The sequence below is a fragment of the Perissodus microlepis genome, chromosome 15, assembly GCF_051167445.1.
Source record: "Perissodus microlepis isolate ML-2025 ecotype Zambia chromosome 15, ASM5116744v1, whole genome shotgun sequence".
In the NCBI taxonomy this organism is placed as follows: Eukaryota; Metazoa; Chordata; class Actinopteri; order Cichliformes; family Cichlidae; genus Perissodus; species Perissodus microlepis.
This window is the reverse complement of record NC_140475.1, coordinates 34,814,868-34,833,250: the sequence shown is the minus strand read 5'-3', so window position 1 is coordinate 34,833,250 and position 18,383 is coordinate 34,814,868. Positions and strand designations below refer to the sequence as shown.

General features: G+C 40.9%; 1 protein-coding gene across 9 annotated transcripts in view; it reads left to right on the top strand.

The window, feature by feature from the left end:
- The first annotated feature begins 9,120 nt into the window (after positions 1-9,120).
- ephb3b (eph receptor B3b) overlaps positions 9,121-18,383 on the top strand; it is a 58,468-nt gene continuing 49,205 nt past the window's right edge. For 3 of the 9 annotated variants that reach the window (XM_084952156.1, XM_084952149.1, XM_084952148.1), the window contains exon 1: positions 9,122-9,866. In XM_084952156.1, coding sequence (XP_084808282.1) covers positions 9,803-9,866 — 64 coding nt within the window. In that variant the 5' untranslated portion in view covers positions 9,122-9,802. Of the gene's footprint in view, positions 9,867-18,383 lie in introns of all 9 variants that reach the window. The other 6 variants (XM_084952152.1, XM_084952151.1, XM_084952150.1 and 3 more) reach the window with 3 other exon arrangements.

The following is an 18,383-nucleotide window of genomic DNA, read 5'->3' as shown; positions in this document are numbered from 1 at the left end:
ACATCAAAAAGCGAGCATGTAATGCTGGGATCCGGTGAATTGCAAGGCAATGAATCTCGTCCGCCACGCGCAGCACGTGCACGTGCAAATATGTGCGCACACAAACATGTGGCTACAGACCGTCTTGCCCTGGCTGGTGCTGCACACACTTTTATTGTTTCATTATGCCTACTATCAATTTACTAGCAGTAAATTTACTCTGTCTTGATAAAACATTGCCTGTCAATTTTCTTCACAGCACCTGCTCATAACAAATCACCGAGGCTCTCCTTCTGACTGATTGCTTCTTGGCAGAGCATTTTGTGTTGTCTGTTTGTATCAATGGCAGGCATAAGGCCGCTGAATGGTGGTTGTTGTGCGGGTAAGTGCTGCCAGTGACTGGTTTTTCATACATGTATCTGGGCTATAAAGACTGGTGGGATTGGAAATGTGGAGAAAGAAAGGCTCTGTCTGCACACATGTGTATTTCCACACATAAAAGAAGCGGAAGTTATGATATATTACATCAATTATATTCCTTCTAAATTAATTACTCTGTGCAATGCGAAACTAAATACCTTTATGCAGTCAGCTTCAAACATTTCCATACCTGGTAAAATGTTTTCTTGGAGAGTCATACTATCATATTGTGGAGAAAGAAAGTGTGCTTGTTTGGGTTAATGTCAACCTGTGTGTCATGTAAATGTCACTGGGGATTGGAAAGTGGTTGAACTTGGCCACCTCCTGTGTGTTGCTGTCTGTCAAATGCTTGCTGGGTACAGTCATGTGTGTGTGTGTGTGCAGGCACAACTGCATGCATTCATCCCTATTGCCATGTGCCATGTGCATACTGCGCAGGCTTGCTTGTACATGGGTGCATGTTCTTGAATTACATATCCGCATTACCAAATTACTTTCTCTGCGAGGCATCTTGCTTTACTCCTCGGTCTGCCCCATTGGTTGCCACAGCATGAATACAGAACGTGAGAGTAACACGCTACAGCATTATTCCAAGCATCATATTCACAACGAGCAGCAGTTTGCATTCAGCTTTTAGCTTTGAATTTATGTCCCATTTATCTTGCAGAAGCAAAGCAACTAAGAGCATAGAGCTTTAGAGCTGACTTTAGATTCTCAGGAGTTTTAAGAGGTTTATACCTTTTAAAAATAAAATATAAGAACATTCAGTCAGAGTCATCACCAGTCACTCTAAAATTAGGGGTTATAATAGTGATACCAGACAAAATACTATAGAGTGAAACCGATCCATCTATAACAGCAAAACGTGTTGTGACTCATAGGTGAGATGTTATGAACTCCAGCTGAGTAATGCTAGTTTTCCCAAATATTAATGATGTAATCAAGTGTAAGTGCACGGACAAGCCTTTACCCTGAGGCCAACGATGGAGCCGATGGAGGCCGGGACAACTGCAAAACAACTGCCGGGACATCTAAGGTTGGGTTTTTACATGTCATAACATCCTCTTTGAGGCGGTATTTACGCAAAAGCGGTAGCTTAGTTCGAAGAACATGTAACTTTATTGTCTTTGCAGAGAGAGAGAAAAAAAACTCGAGTTACCTGTGCATCTCTGAGCTCTGAGTTAGTGGGGGTTTTTATCTTTAAAATACAGAGAGCTGTTGTGGATAATATGTGTAATGTTTAACAGAGACAACCTGATATTCACATCCACTACGTGCTGAAAATGATGCCTTTTTTTGGGACCAGCCAAGCTATGAATGACTTTAGAACCCTTTTGGGAATTTTTTTACATTTCTAAACAATTCTGCCTCCCCCTCAGCTTTTTTTTTCCTTTTAAATTTTACTCTGGCTTTGCATAACTACTTCTTTTTAATGAAAAGACTACAGTTCAATATGCTAAATACAAATTTTCCGTGTTGTGAAGGCACTGAATAAATTTCACAGCTCCCAAATGCACTGGGACTGAGTATTTCCTCCCACTAAATGAAGCCATTTCCATATACAGCTGTTTGCTTCCATGTGACGATAATAATTAAGGCTATTAACCTGCAATTTTTCCTTGTTCCCAGTGTTTATGGCGGTCATGAAAGAGTTACCGCTGTGCTTTCTGTGTGTGCTCGGTAGTGGCCAAGGTGTATCATCTAGTGAGGAGGAAGAAGCAAATACACACATACACTATAAACATTAGACACTTAATGCCATGTCAGTGTATATGCAAAGGTATTAAGGTCTGAGCATGAATGCACAGACCACCACACACCCTCCCAAACTGACGTAATGAGGGCTTGACTTACAAATATTCACACAGACGCTACAGTATTCCACCATCTCGCCAGGTGCTCTTTTACTACATGCCTAAGAGCCAGCAGACCAAGCCAGTTGACCATCTGACTCCCTTTAGGCTCGCACTACCACCCTTACAAAGCAATTCGCTCTCATTTAGACATCTTTACCCTGCTTTCAGATGATTCACCAGAGCTCTCTTACACATACGAGCAAAGTCTTCGCAATTTACTCAGGGATACGGCTGACATTTCCTATCGGGTGCCCACATTTAGCAGTGGCGGTTAAGGCTCTCTGCTTCCCATTATGCATCCTTTGGGTTATGGTATGTCATATACAAGTGGTGTGATCATGCAGAGAGAGCGAGTGCAACCGGATGGGAGCCACATTGAATGGTAGCGAGAGCTAAACTGAAACCATGTGCTTTTGTGGTTAGAAGTTTTGTCATGACTAACTACCTCTGGGAGAGCAGACACAAAGCTGGACACAGAGGGGAAAAAAAAAATTTTTTTCACATGACTGACGGTAACTAGACAGGGACGATTTATTGTGATTTGATGCTCGTAAAAAGTTGACACCAAAAGCTACTGACCTCTGCTTCAGTCAACAAGCTAAAGTATTCGCTAAAAGAGAGGGCTGCAGCAGTTCCTATGCTATCACGGGCTTTGATGCGCTTTCAAATAGCGGAAATTTCCTCCAGGCCCGTTTAATGACTTCATTTTCAGGCTTTATTTCAGAGGAATTTTGATTGTGGCCTCTGATGACATACAGTAAGAGAACATCACACAGCATGTGCCACTGTTGCCAACCTTTCGGGTCATGGGCACGATGGATGATTGCGTTTTGCAGCTGGACATGCTAAAGTGTCAAGGGTCAAAGTGAAGACTGTGGGTATGGAGGAAAAATGGAGCCCGCTGGGGGAGACTCTGTGTTGACATTGTGTTTGGACACTTTGAACATTGTTATCTCAGACAGTGCGGGGCTACGGGCCAATCAATCATTCTGTTATTGGACCGGCTCTGGTGATTATTCATCCTGGACCTTTGATATCAGTCGATTTCAAACTGATCCCTCACGAGCTTCCTTTACTCACTCACTGTCTGGACTTTGTCCTTGGGAATTTGTCACGGCTGTATTTCCTCAGAACATTTAGGTAATAAAGTGAATCGAGTGTTCATTTTCAACCCAACGTGAGCGTAATCCACAGCTACGTTGGAAAGGTCCAGAATATTTATTCATCTAAAATGATTGTGTTGGCACAAGTTCCACTCAAGACAGTTCAAGCTCAGCCAAGGATGTAAGAAGACAGCATATTAATCTGTAATACACAGACAGACATGCCTCGGAAGCAGAGAGGGAATAGAACGCACTTTGAGAGGAATAAGCATTTACATTGTCAGTGATAGTAGCAACATCCAGAAGACATGTGTTGGAATTTTTCCACTGTCTTAATGGAAAAGCTTTGAAGCTGTTTCTCCTGGCCAGTGTACCTGCCTTGACCTCCTCCACCTGCTCTGGATACTCTGGATAGAGAAAATACTGTAACACAGAGAAAACACACGTGTGGGGGTATGAATTAAAAAAAAAGAATAGTTTTAGAGTAATGTGTTCGGCTAATCAAAGGCACACTTCTCGAATTCACCCCTATTATGTTTATTGTTGTGAGTGTTGTCTTGGTTACCCAGTTTTCTACATTTATTCTACAGTTTGGGGATTTGAATCTGCTGGTCATCGGGGTCTTTCTAAGTACAGTTGGCTTACTCTCCATATGTACACATAGGTTTTCTCTGGGTGAACATGAAGTTTGCGTGTAATAAAATGTGCTATATAAACACAATTTCCATTTTTGGTTTTAAAAAAGCCAGAAACAAATCCCTGACCCACATGAAGTAATGTTAAGCAATAATAAAGTTTTTTAAGCTACAGCAGACGATTAAGGTAGTCATGTCACAGGCTTCATATATACAAACTCACACACAGTTTGATTGTAAACACAACTACTCATTTAGTTGTTTCAGTGCTTTATTAGCTGCTTTTACAGCTGAGATTGGGATAGGTGTTTTTAGGGCAGAATGTCTTGATTAACAGTTAAATTTCATTATCAATTTTTCGAACCATGTCAAACAAGTTTGTGTTCTCTGTGCATTGCTGCCATAGTGCTGAAGGGTTATTTCTTTTGCTTTTTCTCTGCACAGCGTATAATTAGCATGCTCAGGCAGTTTGTCAGCCGTGTATGCGTGCGCCTGCATGGCGTCATGATCCCCATACGTGTATTTGACTGTGCCCATCTAAAGAGACTCTCCCTCTATCTAAATGCCTTCCTGTCGGTGTCTCTGTCAGCGTACAAACAGCAAAATCAGGATGACGGCAGTTTGAATCATAAATCTGCAGTCAGCTGAGACAGTGAAGCATATCTTTTCTCAGTTAGGTAAAGAAAGTGCCGAAAGGCGATAGATCACCAGAGACAGACAGTAGCTGATTGTGGCTGAGATTGGGCTCTCAGTCATGGTAAGGAAAGAGGAGAGAAGGTAGCAAAAAGGTGCCGATTTACAGACACAAGGATCTGGAACTGGTATCGAATGTGTGCTTGTCCTGGTGTGTGCAGAAGAGTGTGGATGATGGTGGTCTTCAGGGAGTTCAGTTGGGACTACGTTTGTGATCCTGTGTTAAGTGCTGGGTCAGTGGTGAAGGCCTGGAGGATTAGACCCCCACCCTCAAAACTCTTGTGAACAGCCCTCCAGTCTCCCACACACACACACACACACACACACGCACACACACGCACACACACACACACACAACTCCTCTCTTCCTGGATTCCAGCTTTGAGCTTTTGTGAGATTCTCCAGAGCCACCAACACAACCAAGTCCTCCTCCTCCACCAGTACTACCAGTACACTTTGGCTGTTCACACACACACACACACACACATACATCAAAAGACACTCTAACATAACCAACAGCTCACCATTCCCCTAATATTGCCGGAGTAAAGCGATCCTCTCACACTCACATCGCATTAGTGCTGCTATTAGACCAGACCCAGACATAAGAGCTACAGTGTGTGTGTATGTAGTGTGTGTCTGCATTAGTTTTATACATGCTAGAGGGGTGACCGTGCGTGTTTGTGCTTGCACCCATGCGTGTGATTTGTGAAGGAAGTGCATTGTGTATAATAAAAGGTCTTTTTTTCAATGCTTATGTGCGTCTGTGCAGAGCTGCTTTAAAACAGAAAGTAGAGACACTGTTACCCTGGCACAAGATGAGTGGGAGGAAGGATGGATGAGGTTAGTGAGGGTCTGGCGAGGGCTCAGTAGGTGTAAGCTTGAGAAATTTCCATATGGCAGTAAAATGTCTGCCACTTTACTTACTGAGTTTCTAATGTGTGCCAGGTGCTGTTGTGACGCTCTCAGGACTTAGTGGACTGTTTCCCTCTTTGTTTGTGGAGAGTATGTCTGTATATGTATTTGTTTGAGGTTATATTTGGGAAGATAATGGACATGAAATTTCCCACTCGTGGGACTAATAAAGGTATCTTATCTTATCTTATCTTAACAATTTCAATTTTCAAACATTGAAAAACTGCGAAGTATCCTGCTATTATCCTGTCCTCAATATATATATATATATATATATATATATATATATATCATAATAATAATATATGGTAAATGGCCTGTATTTGTATAGCACTTTACTTAGTCCCTATGGACCCCAAAGCGCTTTACACTACATTCAGTCATCCACCCATTCACACACTGGTGATGGCAAGCTACATTGTAGCCACAGCTGCCCTGGGGTGCACTGACAGAGGCGAGGCTGCCGGACACTGGCGCCACCGGGCCCTCTGACCACCACCAGTAGGCAACGGGTGAAGTGTATATATATATACATATATTAATGTGGAAAAAAACACCCCCTCCTCCAAAGTCTGTTGGTTTATATCAAGACTATATTTATGGTTTGACACATTTATCTTTATCTTTTTACATTGCCAAACACGAGGGTTCTCTAAAACTTGCCCTGGCACTCTTTTGCTTATCGTAGACCACGATTTGTGCTCTGTGATCATCAGAAAGAGAGAAAATCAACAGTGAAAATTAGTACTTGTAAAATTCTTTAAAAATAAATGCAGCTAAACATTCATAATTTTGAAGTTATAATTGTGTTTTTCTTTCCTTTACAAAGTTGCTCCTCATTTCCTGCAAAGAGAAGTTAGAAGCACATAAAAGTAACAAAGGTGGTAGTCATGAACTTGTGTGCTTCAAGTTGCCCATTAATAGCGAGCAGGCAGGAGAGTCTGGGCTTCAGTGGCTTTTGGCAATGAAAAGTCTTCTTTGAAGCCACCGCAGATCCTTCTACCCACGTTGCTAAACTTGTAAAATGATTTTCCTTTCAAATGGACTATGTCATTGTGAGGTATACGGGAATTCTTATTGGAAATGGACAAATTTTGTGTCAGTGAGCCCTAACCCATAATATAGGGAACTTTAAATGCCAAAGAAATTTTACTGCACAGAAATATGGAATATTTTCTTGCAAAGGTAAGTCTGACAGTACATGCTGGTTTAAAATTAACTTTCATATAGAGAGCATGAAGAGCATTTATTTTGCTTTGTGTGGATATGTGGATCCCTATATGCTGAGTTGCTGTGTTACCAAAAGAGGAGAAACAAAAAATTATTAATAACTATCTGAAGGAAATATTGCAAAAGTCTCATATAGAGTTTTATTACTGTCTTACATGGAGTAAATGTAAGAGAGTATTCATACATAAATCCAACCCCTTTGTGAACTTTTTGTAATCTCATATAAACAACATTTTTCTCATAATTCCTGAAAAAAAAAACAGAAAAACTGAAAATCAAAATTAAAAAAGTTAAACTTGAATTCATTTTTACATGTTAGAACAATTCATTGAATAAATTATACATTAAAAACAAAGTTACATTAAACAACAAAAGTAAAAGAGTGCTATGCTAACAGTGGTGTAAACTGCTGTTGTTTAGGTTTACAAGCTAAAATCTAAATTTTGAGAAAATATCTAACTTCTAATTTCACAGAATATTGCATAATGATAAATGCTTAATTACCAAATAATTAAAATAAAATGTATTAGCTTTTAATGTATTCAACTGCTTGTTGATGACAACAGCAAACCTAAATTCCACAAATTCCAAAATATGTGGAAAATGAAGTCTTTAAATAAATAAATATACAAATAAATAGCAACAATCCCATCGACACTGGCGACCTAACACACGCAGGAAAACATTGTCTCGTCTGTCTGACTGCAGTTCTCAGGATATGGCACACAATTGCTTTACAACTCTACACTAATGATGACAAACCCCTCATTTAGCTTCACTTTGGCTTCATTGTGTAGCAGCAAAGGCGCTATTAGTTCCGAGTAGAATAAACCAGTGTAAGCAAGATCACTCCCTTATCTCCAAAGACACGAGAGAAAACAGCGTGGTAACAACACTGTAGTTACGCTATTTAATCGCCCACTACATAACTGTTCAGTGGAGAACATTCTCTAACATCTCTGGTATCATATAATTATTACTAAGCATAAAATAACAAACAAGACACAGTTTTACTCACCTCTAAAGTAAGTACCAGTTTCCTATAATTAATCAATAAATCACAGTTTTTGTGCAAATGACCAAATGGCTATTTCCGTTAATTCAAAGTGCTGTAATGACCCCTAAAACTGACAAATGGTGCATAAAGGAAATCATTTCCCTGTGAGACAAAAAGCGACCTCACTTCCGACTGGAACGTAAACTTATTTCAAACCCCTCTGTTTACTGGTGTTTTGAGAATAAAACAACATGGTAGCAGCATGACAGAACGGCTGTAGATTCAGGGAGCTTGAGGAGAAAGCCTGGAAAAGCCCGCTCGTGACAGATGCCCTCTGCTTAACTTATCCAGGGAAGAGGAAAAGTAAATAGCTCCATGGTCCCGAAGGAAACAAAAACCGCTGCTGGCAACATTTTGCCCGACCAATTGAGTTAAATGTCTCATTGAATTATAAAAACAGAGAAGCGATTTACATACGGGGACTGTTCAATGTTCAGCTCAAGTTAAGGGCTTCGTTTCTTTATAAGTTTTTCCATTTTTGTTATTATTTTAAATCTCAAAGAAAAGTCCGATGCCGACGTTTCCTAAATCGAAAATTGGAGAAAAACTTTTATCACCTTCATTTGCCTTTCCGACTTGAATATAATCACTAAATCGCTTTTTATTTATGTGTGTACTCTTTCAAATAAAAACCAAGATGTAATGTCCAAGGCACCGAATTTGAAAACAGGCGAGGTCCTTTTTAATATATCTGAGAAAAAAACAGTTAAAGTCCGACGGAAATTCCCCGGAATGTTTAAGTGCTCTGGAGTCAAATAATTGAGGAGAAAGAAGTTTTAATCAGACCCTATTCATCGAAACGGAAGCGACCCGCAAGGGGGCGCTGTGTGTCCATGCTTTTACATGCGCTCTAAGCCAAGTCAGTGACCCGCTGCAGAAAAAAGTAAACGAGAATTAAAAAAAAACATCAAGTTAACAAAGCTGCCATTGTATAAGACTGTTAAAGCTTCTTATAAGTAGTCACTACACAGTTAAACATCTGGCAGAGAAGCAGAGAAACCGTCTCCTGTGTTTGCTTTATTGTGGATGTGGCACAAACAGAGGCTGCTCCGGAGATAAGTGCAGAAAAATGTAGCGATGCATTCTTATTTGGAGCAGACATAGATTTTTATTTTAGATGTGGAAAGTAAATGATTGTCAAGGTAGAGTTTTTCAGTGCAGCTGCTTCAGCCGTAACCCCTCCTCTTGGTCCCCCCTAGGTCTCTCTCTCGCTCGCTCGCTCGCTCTCTCCCTCTCTCTCCTCTCCTTATTCATCCACCGCCTTGTGCTTCATTCCAGTGCACAAGCCGAGCGAAACAAGACGGTTTACGCGGCAGCCAAAGCCGATAAATTCGCTCAGGGAATAAATATCTATAAACCGCGGCTCTCTCCTTATAGGAATACCACTTGACGCACGTGAGCGTGCACGTATGGGACTATACAGCATGATCCTGACAGCACTGCCGCTATCTCTGCCTCTGCTCTGACTATAGAGAAAGTGCTTGGATCTCTCGGAGAAGGTTTGCATTTCCATTTTTTCTTTCTTTTTTGTTACCGAGTATCATCCAAACGCTGCTGGAAATATTCTCCGGATGGTGACCACGGGCTGGACTACCTGTTTTCAGTGCATTCGCTCAATGCGAGGGGAAGGGACCGTGAGACTTGCGCCTGTTGTCTTTTCCCTGGTTTAATAAGGCACTTTGGAAATCACTGAAAAGGGGAGAAGGGCTGAAATATTTTATATCAAAGGCGATATTTGATCTGAACTCTCACCTCTATGTGTTTTGGTGAATGGAGGTAACTCTGGTCCTGGAGGTTTGACACAGCGGGGACCGGGACGGGACTGTGTGCGTGGAGCGTCGGATCACCCAGGATTGTATTCCTTCCTCACTCTCTCTGCCGTGGGTCTATTTACATGTCCGACCTGACCGCTTTATGACAATGGATTACTTTCTGCTTTTATGCAGCCTCTTGCTGCCTGTGGTGTCTGCCGTGGAAGGTAAGAAATTTTAACTGTTCTGGAGGTTTCATATTGCAGCTTTCCTGAAGCCTAATATTTCTCCACACCAAGCGAGTCCGCACCCGTGCCTCTTAAAGGCTGGGCACTGCACCCTAAAGCTCATGTAGCCGTACCCAAAAAATCATGATTCCATTTCTACCCCCCGAATTAATTTCATTTTGGAAGTGACCAGCCGTGGCTGATTTCGTTCTTTCTTTTTTAAGCATCTCTAATGAAATTACTGACTTTACAGGATTCAATTGTTGTGCGTCCACGAAAGCTCATCCATTTCAATGATCGTTGTGTATTCTTTTTTGGAGCACAGGATTGTGAGGGCTGCCAGTGCTTTCTTTGTCATTTAAGGACATTAGCTCCACACTGTATCTCACTGGGGAGTCGCGGCTTTCCCCCCACGCACACACAGCACTTTCCCCAGGTCAACTGCGTGCATTTTAAGGGATTGCTTCGGTGTGTGGCCTTCTGACATCTGGACTATGCGTATATTTATGTGCGCTTCAAAAGAAGGGGAGGGGATTGAATCATAACCCACATTTTGAATATTTTTTTTTATTAATCTGAAATATCTGAAACGCGACGTGTGATTTGGTAAAGTCATTTTTATAACTGATGAGTTGTCTCTTCTCTCATCTTTACAGTAATTATTATTTTAGTTTTATCAGATGTTTTTATTTTATTTATTGTTTTTATTAACGTGATATGAATTTGGTAATCCTCAGTTATATATTTTTATCAGTTTCCTCTGACAGCTCATCTGTCTTAGCTCTGTGTGGATGTTTGCAGTGCGTAAAATCAATGAGAAATTCCATCTGTCGTTTTTCCCAGCGATGTAAACGACTGTCCCGCTCTTCTATTACGTCTTCCCCGTACTTTGTTTCACTCTGCGATGTTTGGGAATTTAAAAAAATGGACTAGTCGAAATAAGGTTGAAAGAGGCCTAAAGCTTGAGAGTATGAATGTCGGAGCCCAGGCGAGGCTCCCGGTTGGCTTGTGATGCCAGTAGGAAAGTAGGACAGTGGGCCACTGGCTCAGCAAACGCGTCTCGATCTCAGCTTATTTCTCCACCTGTCCACATAACGTCTGAAGTTTTTGTTTTTTCACTCTCAGAAACTGAAAAAAGGTTGTTGCTGATGGATATTTTTTCCCCAAGGTACATTTTACTTTCTGCCGATTTGTCACCAATTGTTTGAAATACAAGTGGCGCACCAGCTTTACACTACGAATAAACTAGCCTGCTGTAGATACACAGGGCCTTTGATTAAAAAAAAAAACTGACAGCAGGCTGCACGGAAAAATGAATTTAATTTAATTTATTTAATTATTTAACTGCAGTGGAAAGTCGCTTTGTCTGCTAAACTAATACAAACACAAATTATTCTAAATGAAGATTGTTTTACAGCCTGCCACCTCTGAGATGGCTCTCAATCCATGTTGTCCACAATTTAAGAAATTCTTATATCCCACACTTTCTTGAACTCTTCAGAACCAATTATTCTGATTTCCACGTAGTAATATTTGCTCGGTCAGGACCTAGAGTCAAAACTCAGTTAATAAGAGTGACTTTAGTAACAGTATGGTTACCGGTTATGATGTATTTTGTTTGGTTTTATTCATTTATTTAATTAATTCTACACAAAAGAAGACCAAAGTAGGCTGTGATTTAAAAAAAAAATAAATATTTTCACTGAAAATCTTTTATTAGAATAATCAAATTCTAATATCTATTTCCATTTTTTTTTTTTTTTAAAAAAAAGTCCCATATATCTTTTTTTCTTCTTCTAAGGAACCTTGAATGCCTCTTAGTGGCCCCTGTACCTCACCGGACCCCAGTGAGGAACCACTGACTTAAAACATATGGCTTTGAATGGATGAGTGGATTCCTGTCGTGCAAAAGTTGTGGGGTAAAGAGGTAGACACCGGGAGTGAGCCGGGAAAGGGAGACAGAGCGCTTGGCCTTAACACAAGCAGAAAGTTTTCCTTCGCACTGCTTGAAGTTGATGTATTTTGTTAGAACAATCTATTCCCTACCTAAGTGATGCCATAAACTCTGCTCTACTGACCTGGCTGGGGGTTTACCTAAGCTTGTAATACAGCCGGATGATTTATGGCTGCTGCTAGGACTTCTTTCTGGGATATATGGGTTTATGGCGAGTTAGGGAGCAACAAGCGGCCCGGGGGGGTAACGTTTGCCCAGGCTCACTGTGCGCCTCTCCGGTCCCGGGGTCACACTACCCGCGGAAAAGGCTGTTAATTATTTCATGTTTTCTTTTTGACCCTTTGGTTTTACATTTGATATTTTAAAAAGCCATGTAGGATAAAAGTCACTCCCAAGGTCTTCAACAGTGTAAATTCAGTTTATTTGTAATCGTGTAATTATGGGACAGTTAAACCCAGGGTTTCTGAGTTCTCCGTGGCAACATCAGCGCAAAACATTAATTTGACTCCTCATTCAGCATACCTCATTTAACTGATTGGGTGTTTGATGTGGCGCACATCAGGCACGTAAAAGCATGACGGTTGTTTTCTTGCTGGATTTGATACTTCTGGTAATTTTCTTAATGTGGCTGTACACGAAACCTTAACATAAGAGTTGTTTATGCTATTGAATTTTATGTAATCTTTGTTATGGGTTGGACTACTCAGATGGGTTAAGTGTCTTAATTGTATCTCAGTTAAATAAGAGATGAAACCATTAACCTGTGTTTATGTCGAGGTTGATTGATGCCCTGGCGTTTTGGGTCGTCCTCGGTGGATGCTACCGTGGCCTTGAACTTTGGGGTGCTTAGCAGTGTTTTTAGGAGACAAATTGTGTCGATAATTGTGCTATTTAGTGCGCAGACGTTTTGGGAGAATGAAGGCACAAAAAGTATGAACGGGCTTCCTGGTGATATTCGGGACAGGCAAAACACCCCGCTAATACTGTACAAGTGTCTTAAGAGCAGGCCAGATTTTTTCTTATTCTTTCTTATTATATTTTTCTCTAAACTCAAACACTGGACCCACTGGAACTAATGTTTTACTAAATTTACTAAATTTTTATTAGCTGAAGCCACATAAACAGCGACAGAGAGTTCCCCAGTCTTTTTTTTCTATTTATGGCTGTGTGTTTCGACGACTGATTACGCACAAGCAAGGGCTTTGTAGCGCACATGTTTATGTTTTTATGTGGGTGAGATCACACCTCCACGGGAGCTTTCCTGTGCCTGTTTGCAGTTGGCACATTTCTCATCAAACTCTCTCCCGTGATTTATTCTCGCTCTTTTTTTCCAGCAGGGGAGTCCCCCCTAGTCCTCATAAACATTTTTATGTATATATATTTAATTATCATTTCCAGGTGGTGATTAATATATTAACAACACATGCATAAAAAATATGCGTAAACTCTGTCCATACTGTAAACGCTTGAGTCTTATCGAACTTGATTTCTTTCTCCTCCTTTGGTCATGTGACTGCTTGATTGATATTTCTCACTTTACCCGTGTACAGATTTCAGGTGACCACATCTTGCTGAAACGCAACTAACCTTCGTAATAAAGAGAGTAATTGGGCCATTCTGGCCGGGACTAGCTGTCCCAAGGCCTACATACACCGGGCTTTATTTAAGGGCGCAGGGTCAGTCTGTGTGGCCTGAGCGGGACTTCCAGTGAAGCAGCTAAGTCAAACTTTTCCTCCGGAGCTCGTCTACATAACATTCAAAAGCAAATTTACTGAACAAATCTGTTTAAGGTCACTATTGAAGTAACAAAAGGACATATTAGTGACCCTATGGTGCCTATCACAGAGACCATTGAAGGGCTAAGTGGATGTGGCGCTAAAGAGGCGTGAAAGTGAATTTGCAAAATAAAAGCGTCAGTTCTGCTAATCAATCATTCTACAAGGGGACAAGATCTATCTATCTTAATGCGATTATGAAAGATATATAAGATGAATAAAACATAGACGCACAGATGGACACCCTCAACACAGGGAATGCGTAAAGTCTCAATTAATGCGGTCTTATTGATCTAGCCATTCGCCCTTGCTCAGCCTTTCAAAACCACAGATTCAGATTTGATTCGGAACACTGGCTAAAGGTAATAAACAACGCATAAGGATAATTATCGATATCTCCTGAATCAATTGGCCCGATGAAGGAAGACTGTATGTTGTGAAATACACTCCAAAATGCAATTCAAATAGTAGCCGTGCTATTGCTACTACTATTACTACTAATAATAATAATTATAATTTATTATATATAAGTATACATTAAATATATAATTTATTATTATTGTTATTGTAATCTATCTATCTATCTATCTATCTATCTATCTATCTATCTATCTATCTATCTATCTATCTATCTATTATTTTGGGGCTCTGTCTCTCATTGGTAATGTTCTCTTCAGAATTGCATGCTGCACGGCATGATGATCTCATCCTATTTACATTTTTCAATGTTTTGAACAACAAACAAAAGAAATGATAAAGTCATAAGAGGCAGTTATGCCAGTCAATCAGCCAACAGGGATCCCAGACCGTCTGCAGGTCGTATGCTAGGCTGGAGCCGCGTTGAACAGATGCATTCTGACATAGGTTCAGGCGCTCGGGAAGAAATGGCGCGTGGATGACGACATGTAGGGAGTTGGGATATGATGGTACAGGGGAGCAGTCTGGTGGTTTTCAGGGTGTGGGGTTGGATTTGGATCAGCAACCCAGAGGGCAACAGAGCTGACAGACTTTACAGATGCAGCGGGCCTGCAGGAGCACTCATGCACACCGAAGGAGGGTTCATGGCTCTGATGGCGGCATGGAAAGATTCACCGAGCTGGAATTTCACATGCAGACAAGCGGCAGCCATGTCAGGCCTGCATGAGCCTTCATACACCAGGAAGTGAATGAACGAGGATTACTAGTCAAAATAAGGCAGCAAGGATGCAAATAGGGATATAGTCAAAACAGGATATTTTTTCTGAGGAACTACAGTGAAGAACAATTAATGAATATGAACCTCAATGTGACACAACAGAGTGTGACCAAGTAAATTTTCTTAGGGCTTTAGAACATGGAGGCAGGCAGCAGCTTAGCTTCAGCTTCAACAAAACTTTACCATTTCAGACTTATAAGTAAAACAATTACAGAAATATAATAGTTTCTCTAGGTTGTGACTACTTTGCCTTAAAATATAGTTACAATAATCCCAGTAAGCAGTGTTTATCATATCAGCGACTATGTTTATATCCACCTCAGATTCACCAAATATTTATATTGGACATGTACACGGCACTGTTAATGAATGACAGTGCCATTAGTCGAGTTTATATAACATTCTTGTGATTACAAGAATGTTATATAGACACATGCACTATTAAGTGAAGTAAAGCACGTAAAATATTTTACCGCACAGAAACCATGACGAATATAATCACACGAATAAACGCGTGTATGAGGTTTAACTGGGTTTATCCTACTCACATTACTGCCGTGAGGACTTGTTGTTACGTTAATGTAAACAAGCACTTGTAAGTATTCAGAATTGATGGTAGTTTTACAAGAGGTTGTTCCAGATCTTTTTTTTATGCCAAACAAAATGTGTGCGTACAGTTTTTGTGTATGGATTTCCTTGCATATGGCACTGTGCGCGCAGTCTTTCCTGGTCTCCAACAGAGTGGCCTTGTGGGATGGCAGGTCTTTGACACTCAGTGTGGAGAGCAAGCAGGGGAGGGTGAATGTGTCTGGGCCAGCCCACCACACAGACACACTGCTGCTGTCTATATTTAGCCAAGCAGAACACGAGAGAAAGGAAAAGAGACACACACAGACACAGGGAACGAAAAGGAGAGCAAGGAGAGATTTTTCACTTATGGGCGAGGGGCAAGATGGGCTGTTGATCTACGCGAGAGGAGTGTATTTGGGAGATTACAGGGGTTGGGGAGGGTCTGTGTGTGCACTGCTGGAGGTACAGTTTGTCCATGTGTGCAGTCTCAACTAACTTCTTTGTTTTTTAAGAAATGTTTTGACTGCATTGAGAGATGGAGGCACTCAAGCTCAACGTCCAGCAATGCTGATGTTTTTTTGAATGAGAACCTAGTTTTTAAAAACAACTGTCAAACATTAAAAATAAGATCTCTATTATATTTATATTATTTCAAACTTTTATATAACCTGATGACTTTTGTCCTGCAAACTCCCTGCATATTAACCTTTTAATGTGTAAGCTGATGGTTGATTCATTGATTCAGTTTTAAATATATAAAACTAAAGCGCCAAATCACAACAACAGTTTTCTCAAGGTGCTTTGACTCTGCAGCAGTACAGAGAAAACCCTATAAATCAGATGAGGAAGCACATGAGTGGGATATTCCCCCCGCTGTGTTTAACTGACTTATGGTAATGACTTGAATACTGTTAGAAAAACGTTAACTTAATAATAATAATGGCTTTCTGAGATGACATTTTATAGGCTCTGTCTGCTACTCAAATGACCATATGTCAGAATGTTCATATTATAGGTGAGTTAGTATCTGCTGTGCTTTCCACCCACACTCAGCCCACGTCTTGTGATCCCTATCGAGAGGTCATGAGGGGGTCTTTTTGTATGATTTTGATGTGGGGCTCTCTGCCTAAGGCTAGTCTTGTTCAGTAGCTGAACAATCAAAGCCCAGAGCTTGTCCTATTCCAGTGGGGAAAACAAAGTATATCATAAAAGAGGATGTGCATATTTATAAAGAAACTTTGGCAACTTTTCTAAGGCTCACATGTAAAAACTCACAAGCAGAGCAGATTTAGGGCACAGTGGGTGACTGATGTGTGCATGACTCCATTTTGTCCCATATGGCTAATCTGTAGATGAGTGGTGTTTGCATTTAAGACTCAGTCTGCTTATGAGAGATGACAAATAGTAAACATGAAAAGCTAACGTGCCTCTTGCCTCTCACAGAGTCGAAAAAGACCGGGTCAGCGGGAGGTTTGAAAGGTGGAGTTTAAAGGAGCGGACTTCTCCTCGCAGCAGTTTGATCCACCTCAGGGCATCCTCCTACCATTTCTTTACGAGCTACAGGCTCTTGTAACAAATTTTTGCCAATGGAGCAGAAAAGAGATCTTTGATATTTGTCTTTGAAAATGGCTAGTTACATCTGTCAGGAGAGTGGACACAGCTGTAAAACAGCGTGCCTTCAGGGGGAATAAAGGCCACATTACCTGGTTTCAGCCTTTGCTGGCCTTGTTAAATGTAAGAAGGAAACAGAGATGCAGGAAGCGGGGAGGGAGATTTCTTTGTTGAGTTTAACCATAGCTGGGTGGTTAATGGTAAGACATTTTGTGGCAGACAGCCTAGCTCCAGGCCCTTATTCCTTTTCAAGAGCAGGGAAACAGCTTTTGCTAATTTTCAAATAGCCATCCTGAGCAAGCCTATGTGTGATGATAGGCACTGCTTCAAAGGAACAGCTGTAGTCAGAACTGATGTGATGGGCTCAAATGTCCACTGTAATTAACCATAATGCATGTGTGAGAACAGGAGTGTATATTTTACTTGGTAAGAGGTCTGTGCAGGAGTGCTCCTGCTCACACTGAGTACAGTGTTGCAGTAGAACTCTATTACAAGTTATTGTGCCCCACTTCTCATCCTGGGTGTCAAAAACACTAACCGCCCACACTTCATCTACACTTCAGAAGACCCAGGAAGACTCCCCACCTCTATTAAATATTTCTCCCCTTTTTTTCTCTCGTCTTCTGGAGAATGGCGGCGGGTTTAACTAGACCCCTGCTCTCTTATCAACAGCTCATCCAATTCACTCTGAACATCTTAAACACGCTCTCCAGCACGGCTCGCACAGGGTGGGTGAAGCCAACACATTTGGGTGACAGAAGCAGCAATAACATGTGACCCGATGTCCATATTTGTACATAATCTCCACAGTTCCACACTGCAGCTTCCCTTCAGACACTGCCGGCTGTGGGGAGCATTTACTTAACCTCGGCTCACAGTGAAACAGAGTTTCAGTGACACCGTGACTTTTATGTTCCAAGTGAGTGCAATATTTAGAGGACGCTGAAGAAAAGGTAAAATAAAATAAAAAAAAGCCACAACGACTGTTGTTTCATGAGGGCAATCTTACAAATGTAGAGGTGTCACTTTTGGCATGTTGTTACTCAGATTGCCCTAACACCTGCCCATTTGGTAGAAGTGTAGATCACATATGGCTATAAAGTGATGTTTGTTGCTGAAACAGAGGCCACCCTGTGGTTTTGATATCAGCTTCAGTCATCTCACAAAGTTGGTGTTTCACTGTTAAAGAAACTTGTTTATTCCGGTTTCTTTTTTTCTCACAGTAAGACGAGCTTAATTGGTTTTTCTTGTATTGCACACAGGAACTGATTTCATTGCATCCACGTATTATCTGTGAGTAAGTCCTGCAAACTGATATCACTGCAAAATCAAATGGAGATGAAAGTTGAAATATGCCATACAATGAGTACAACATATAGAGGATGCTGAAGCAAATGTAAAATAAATAAATA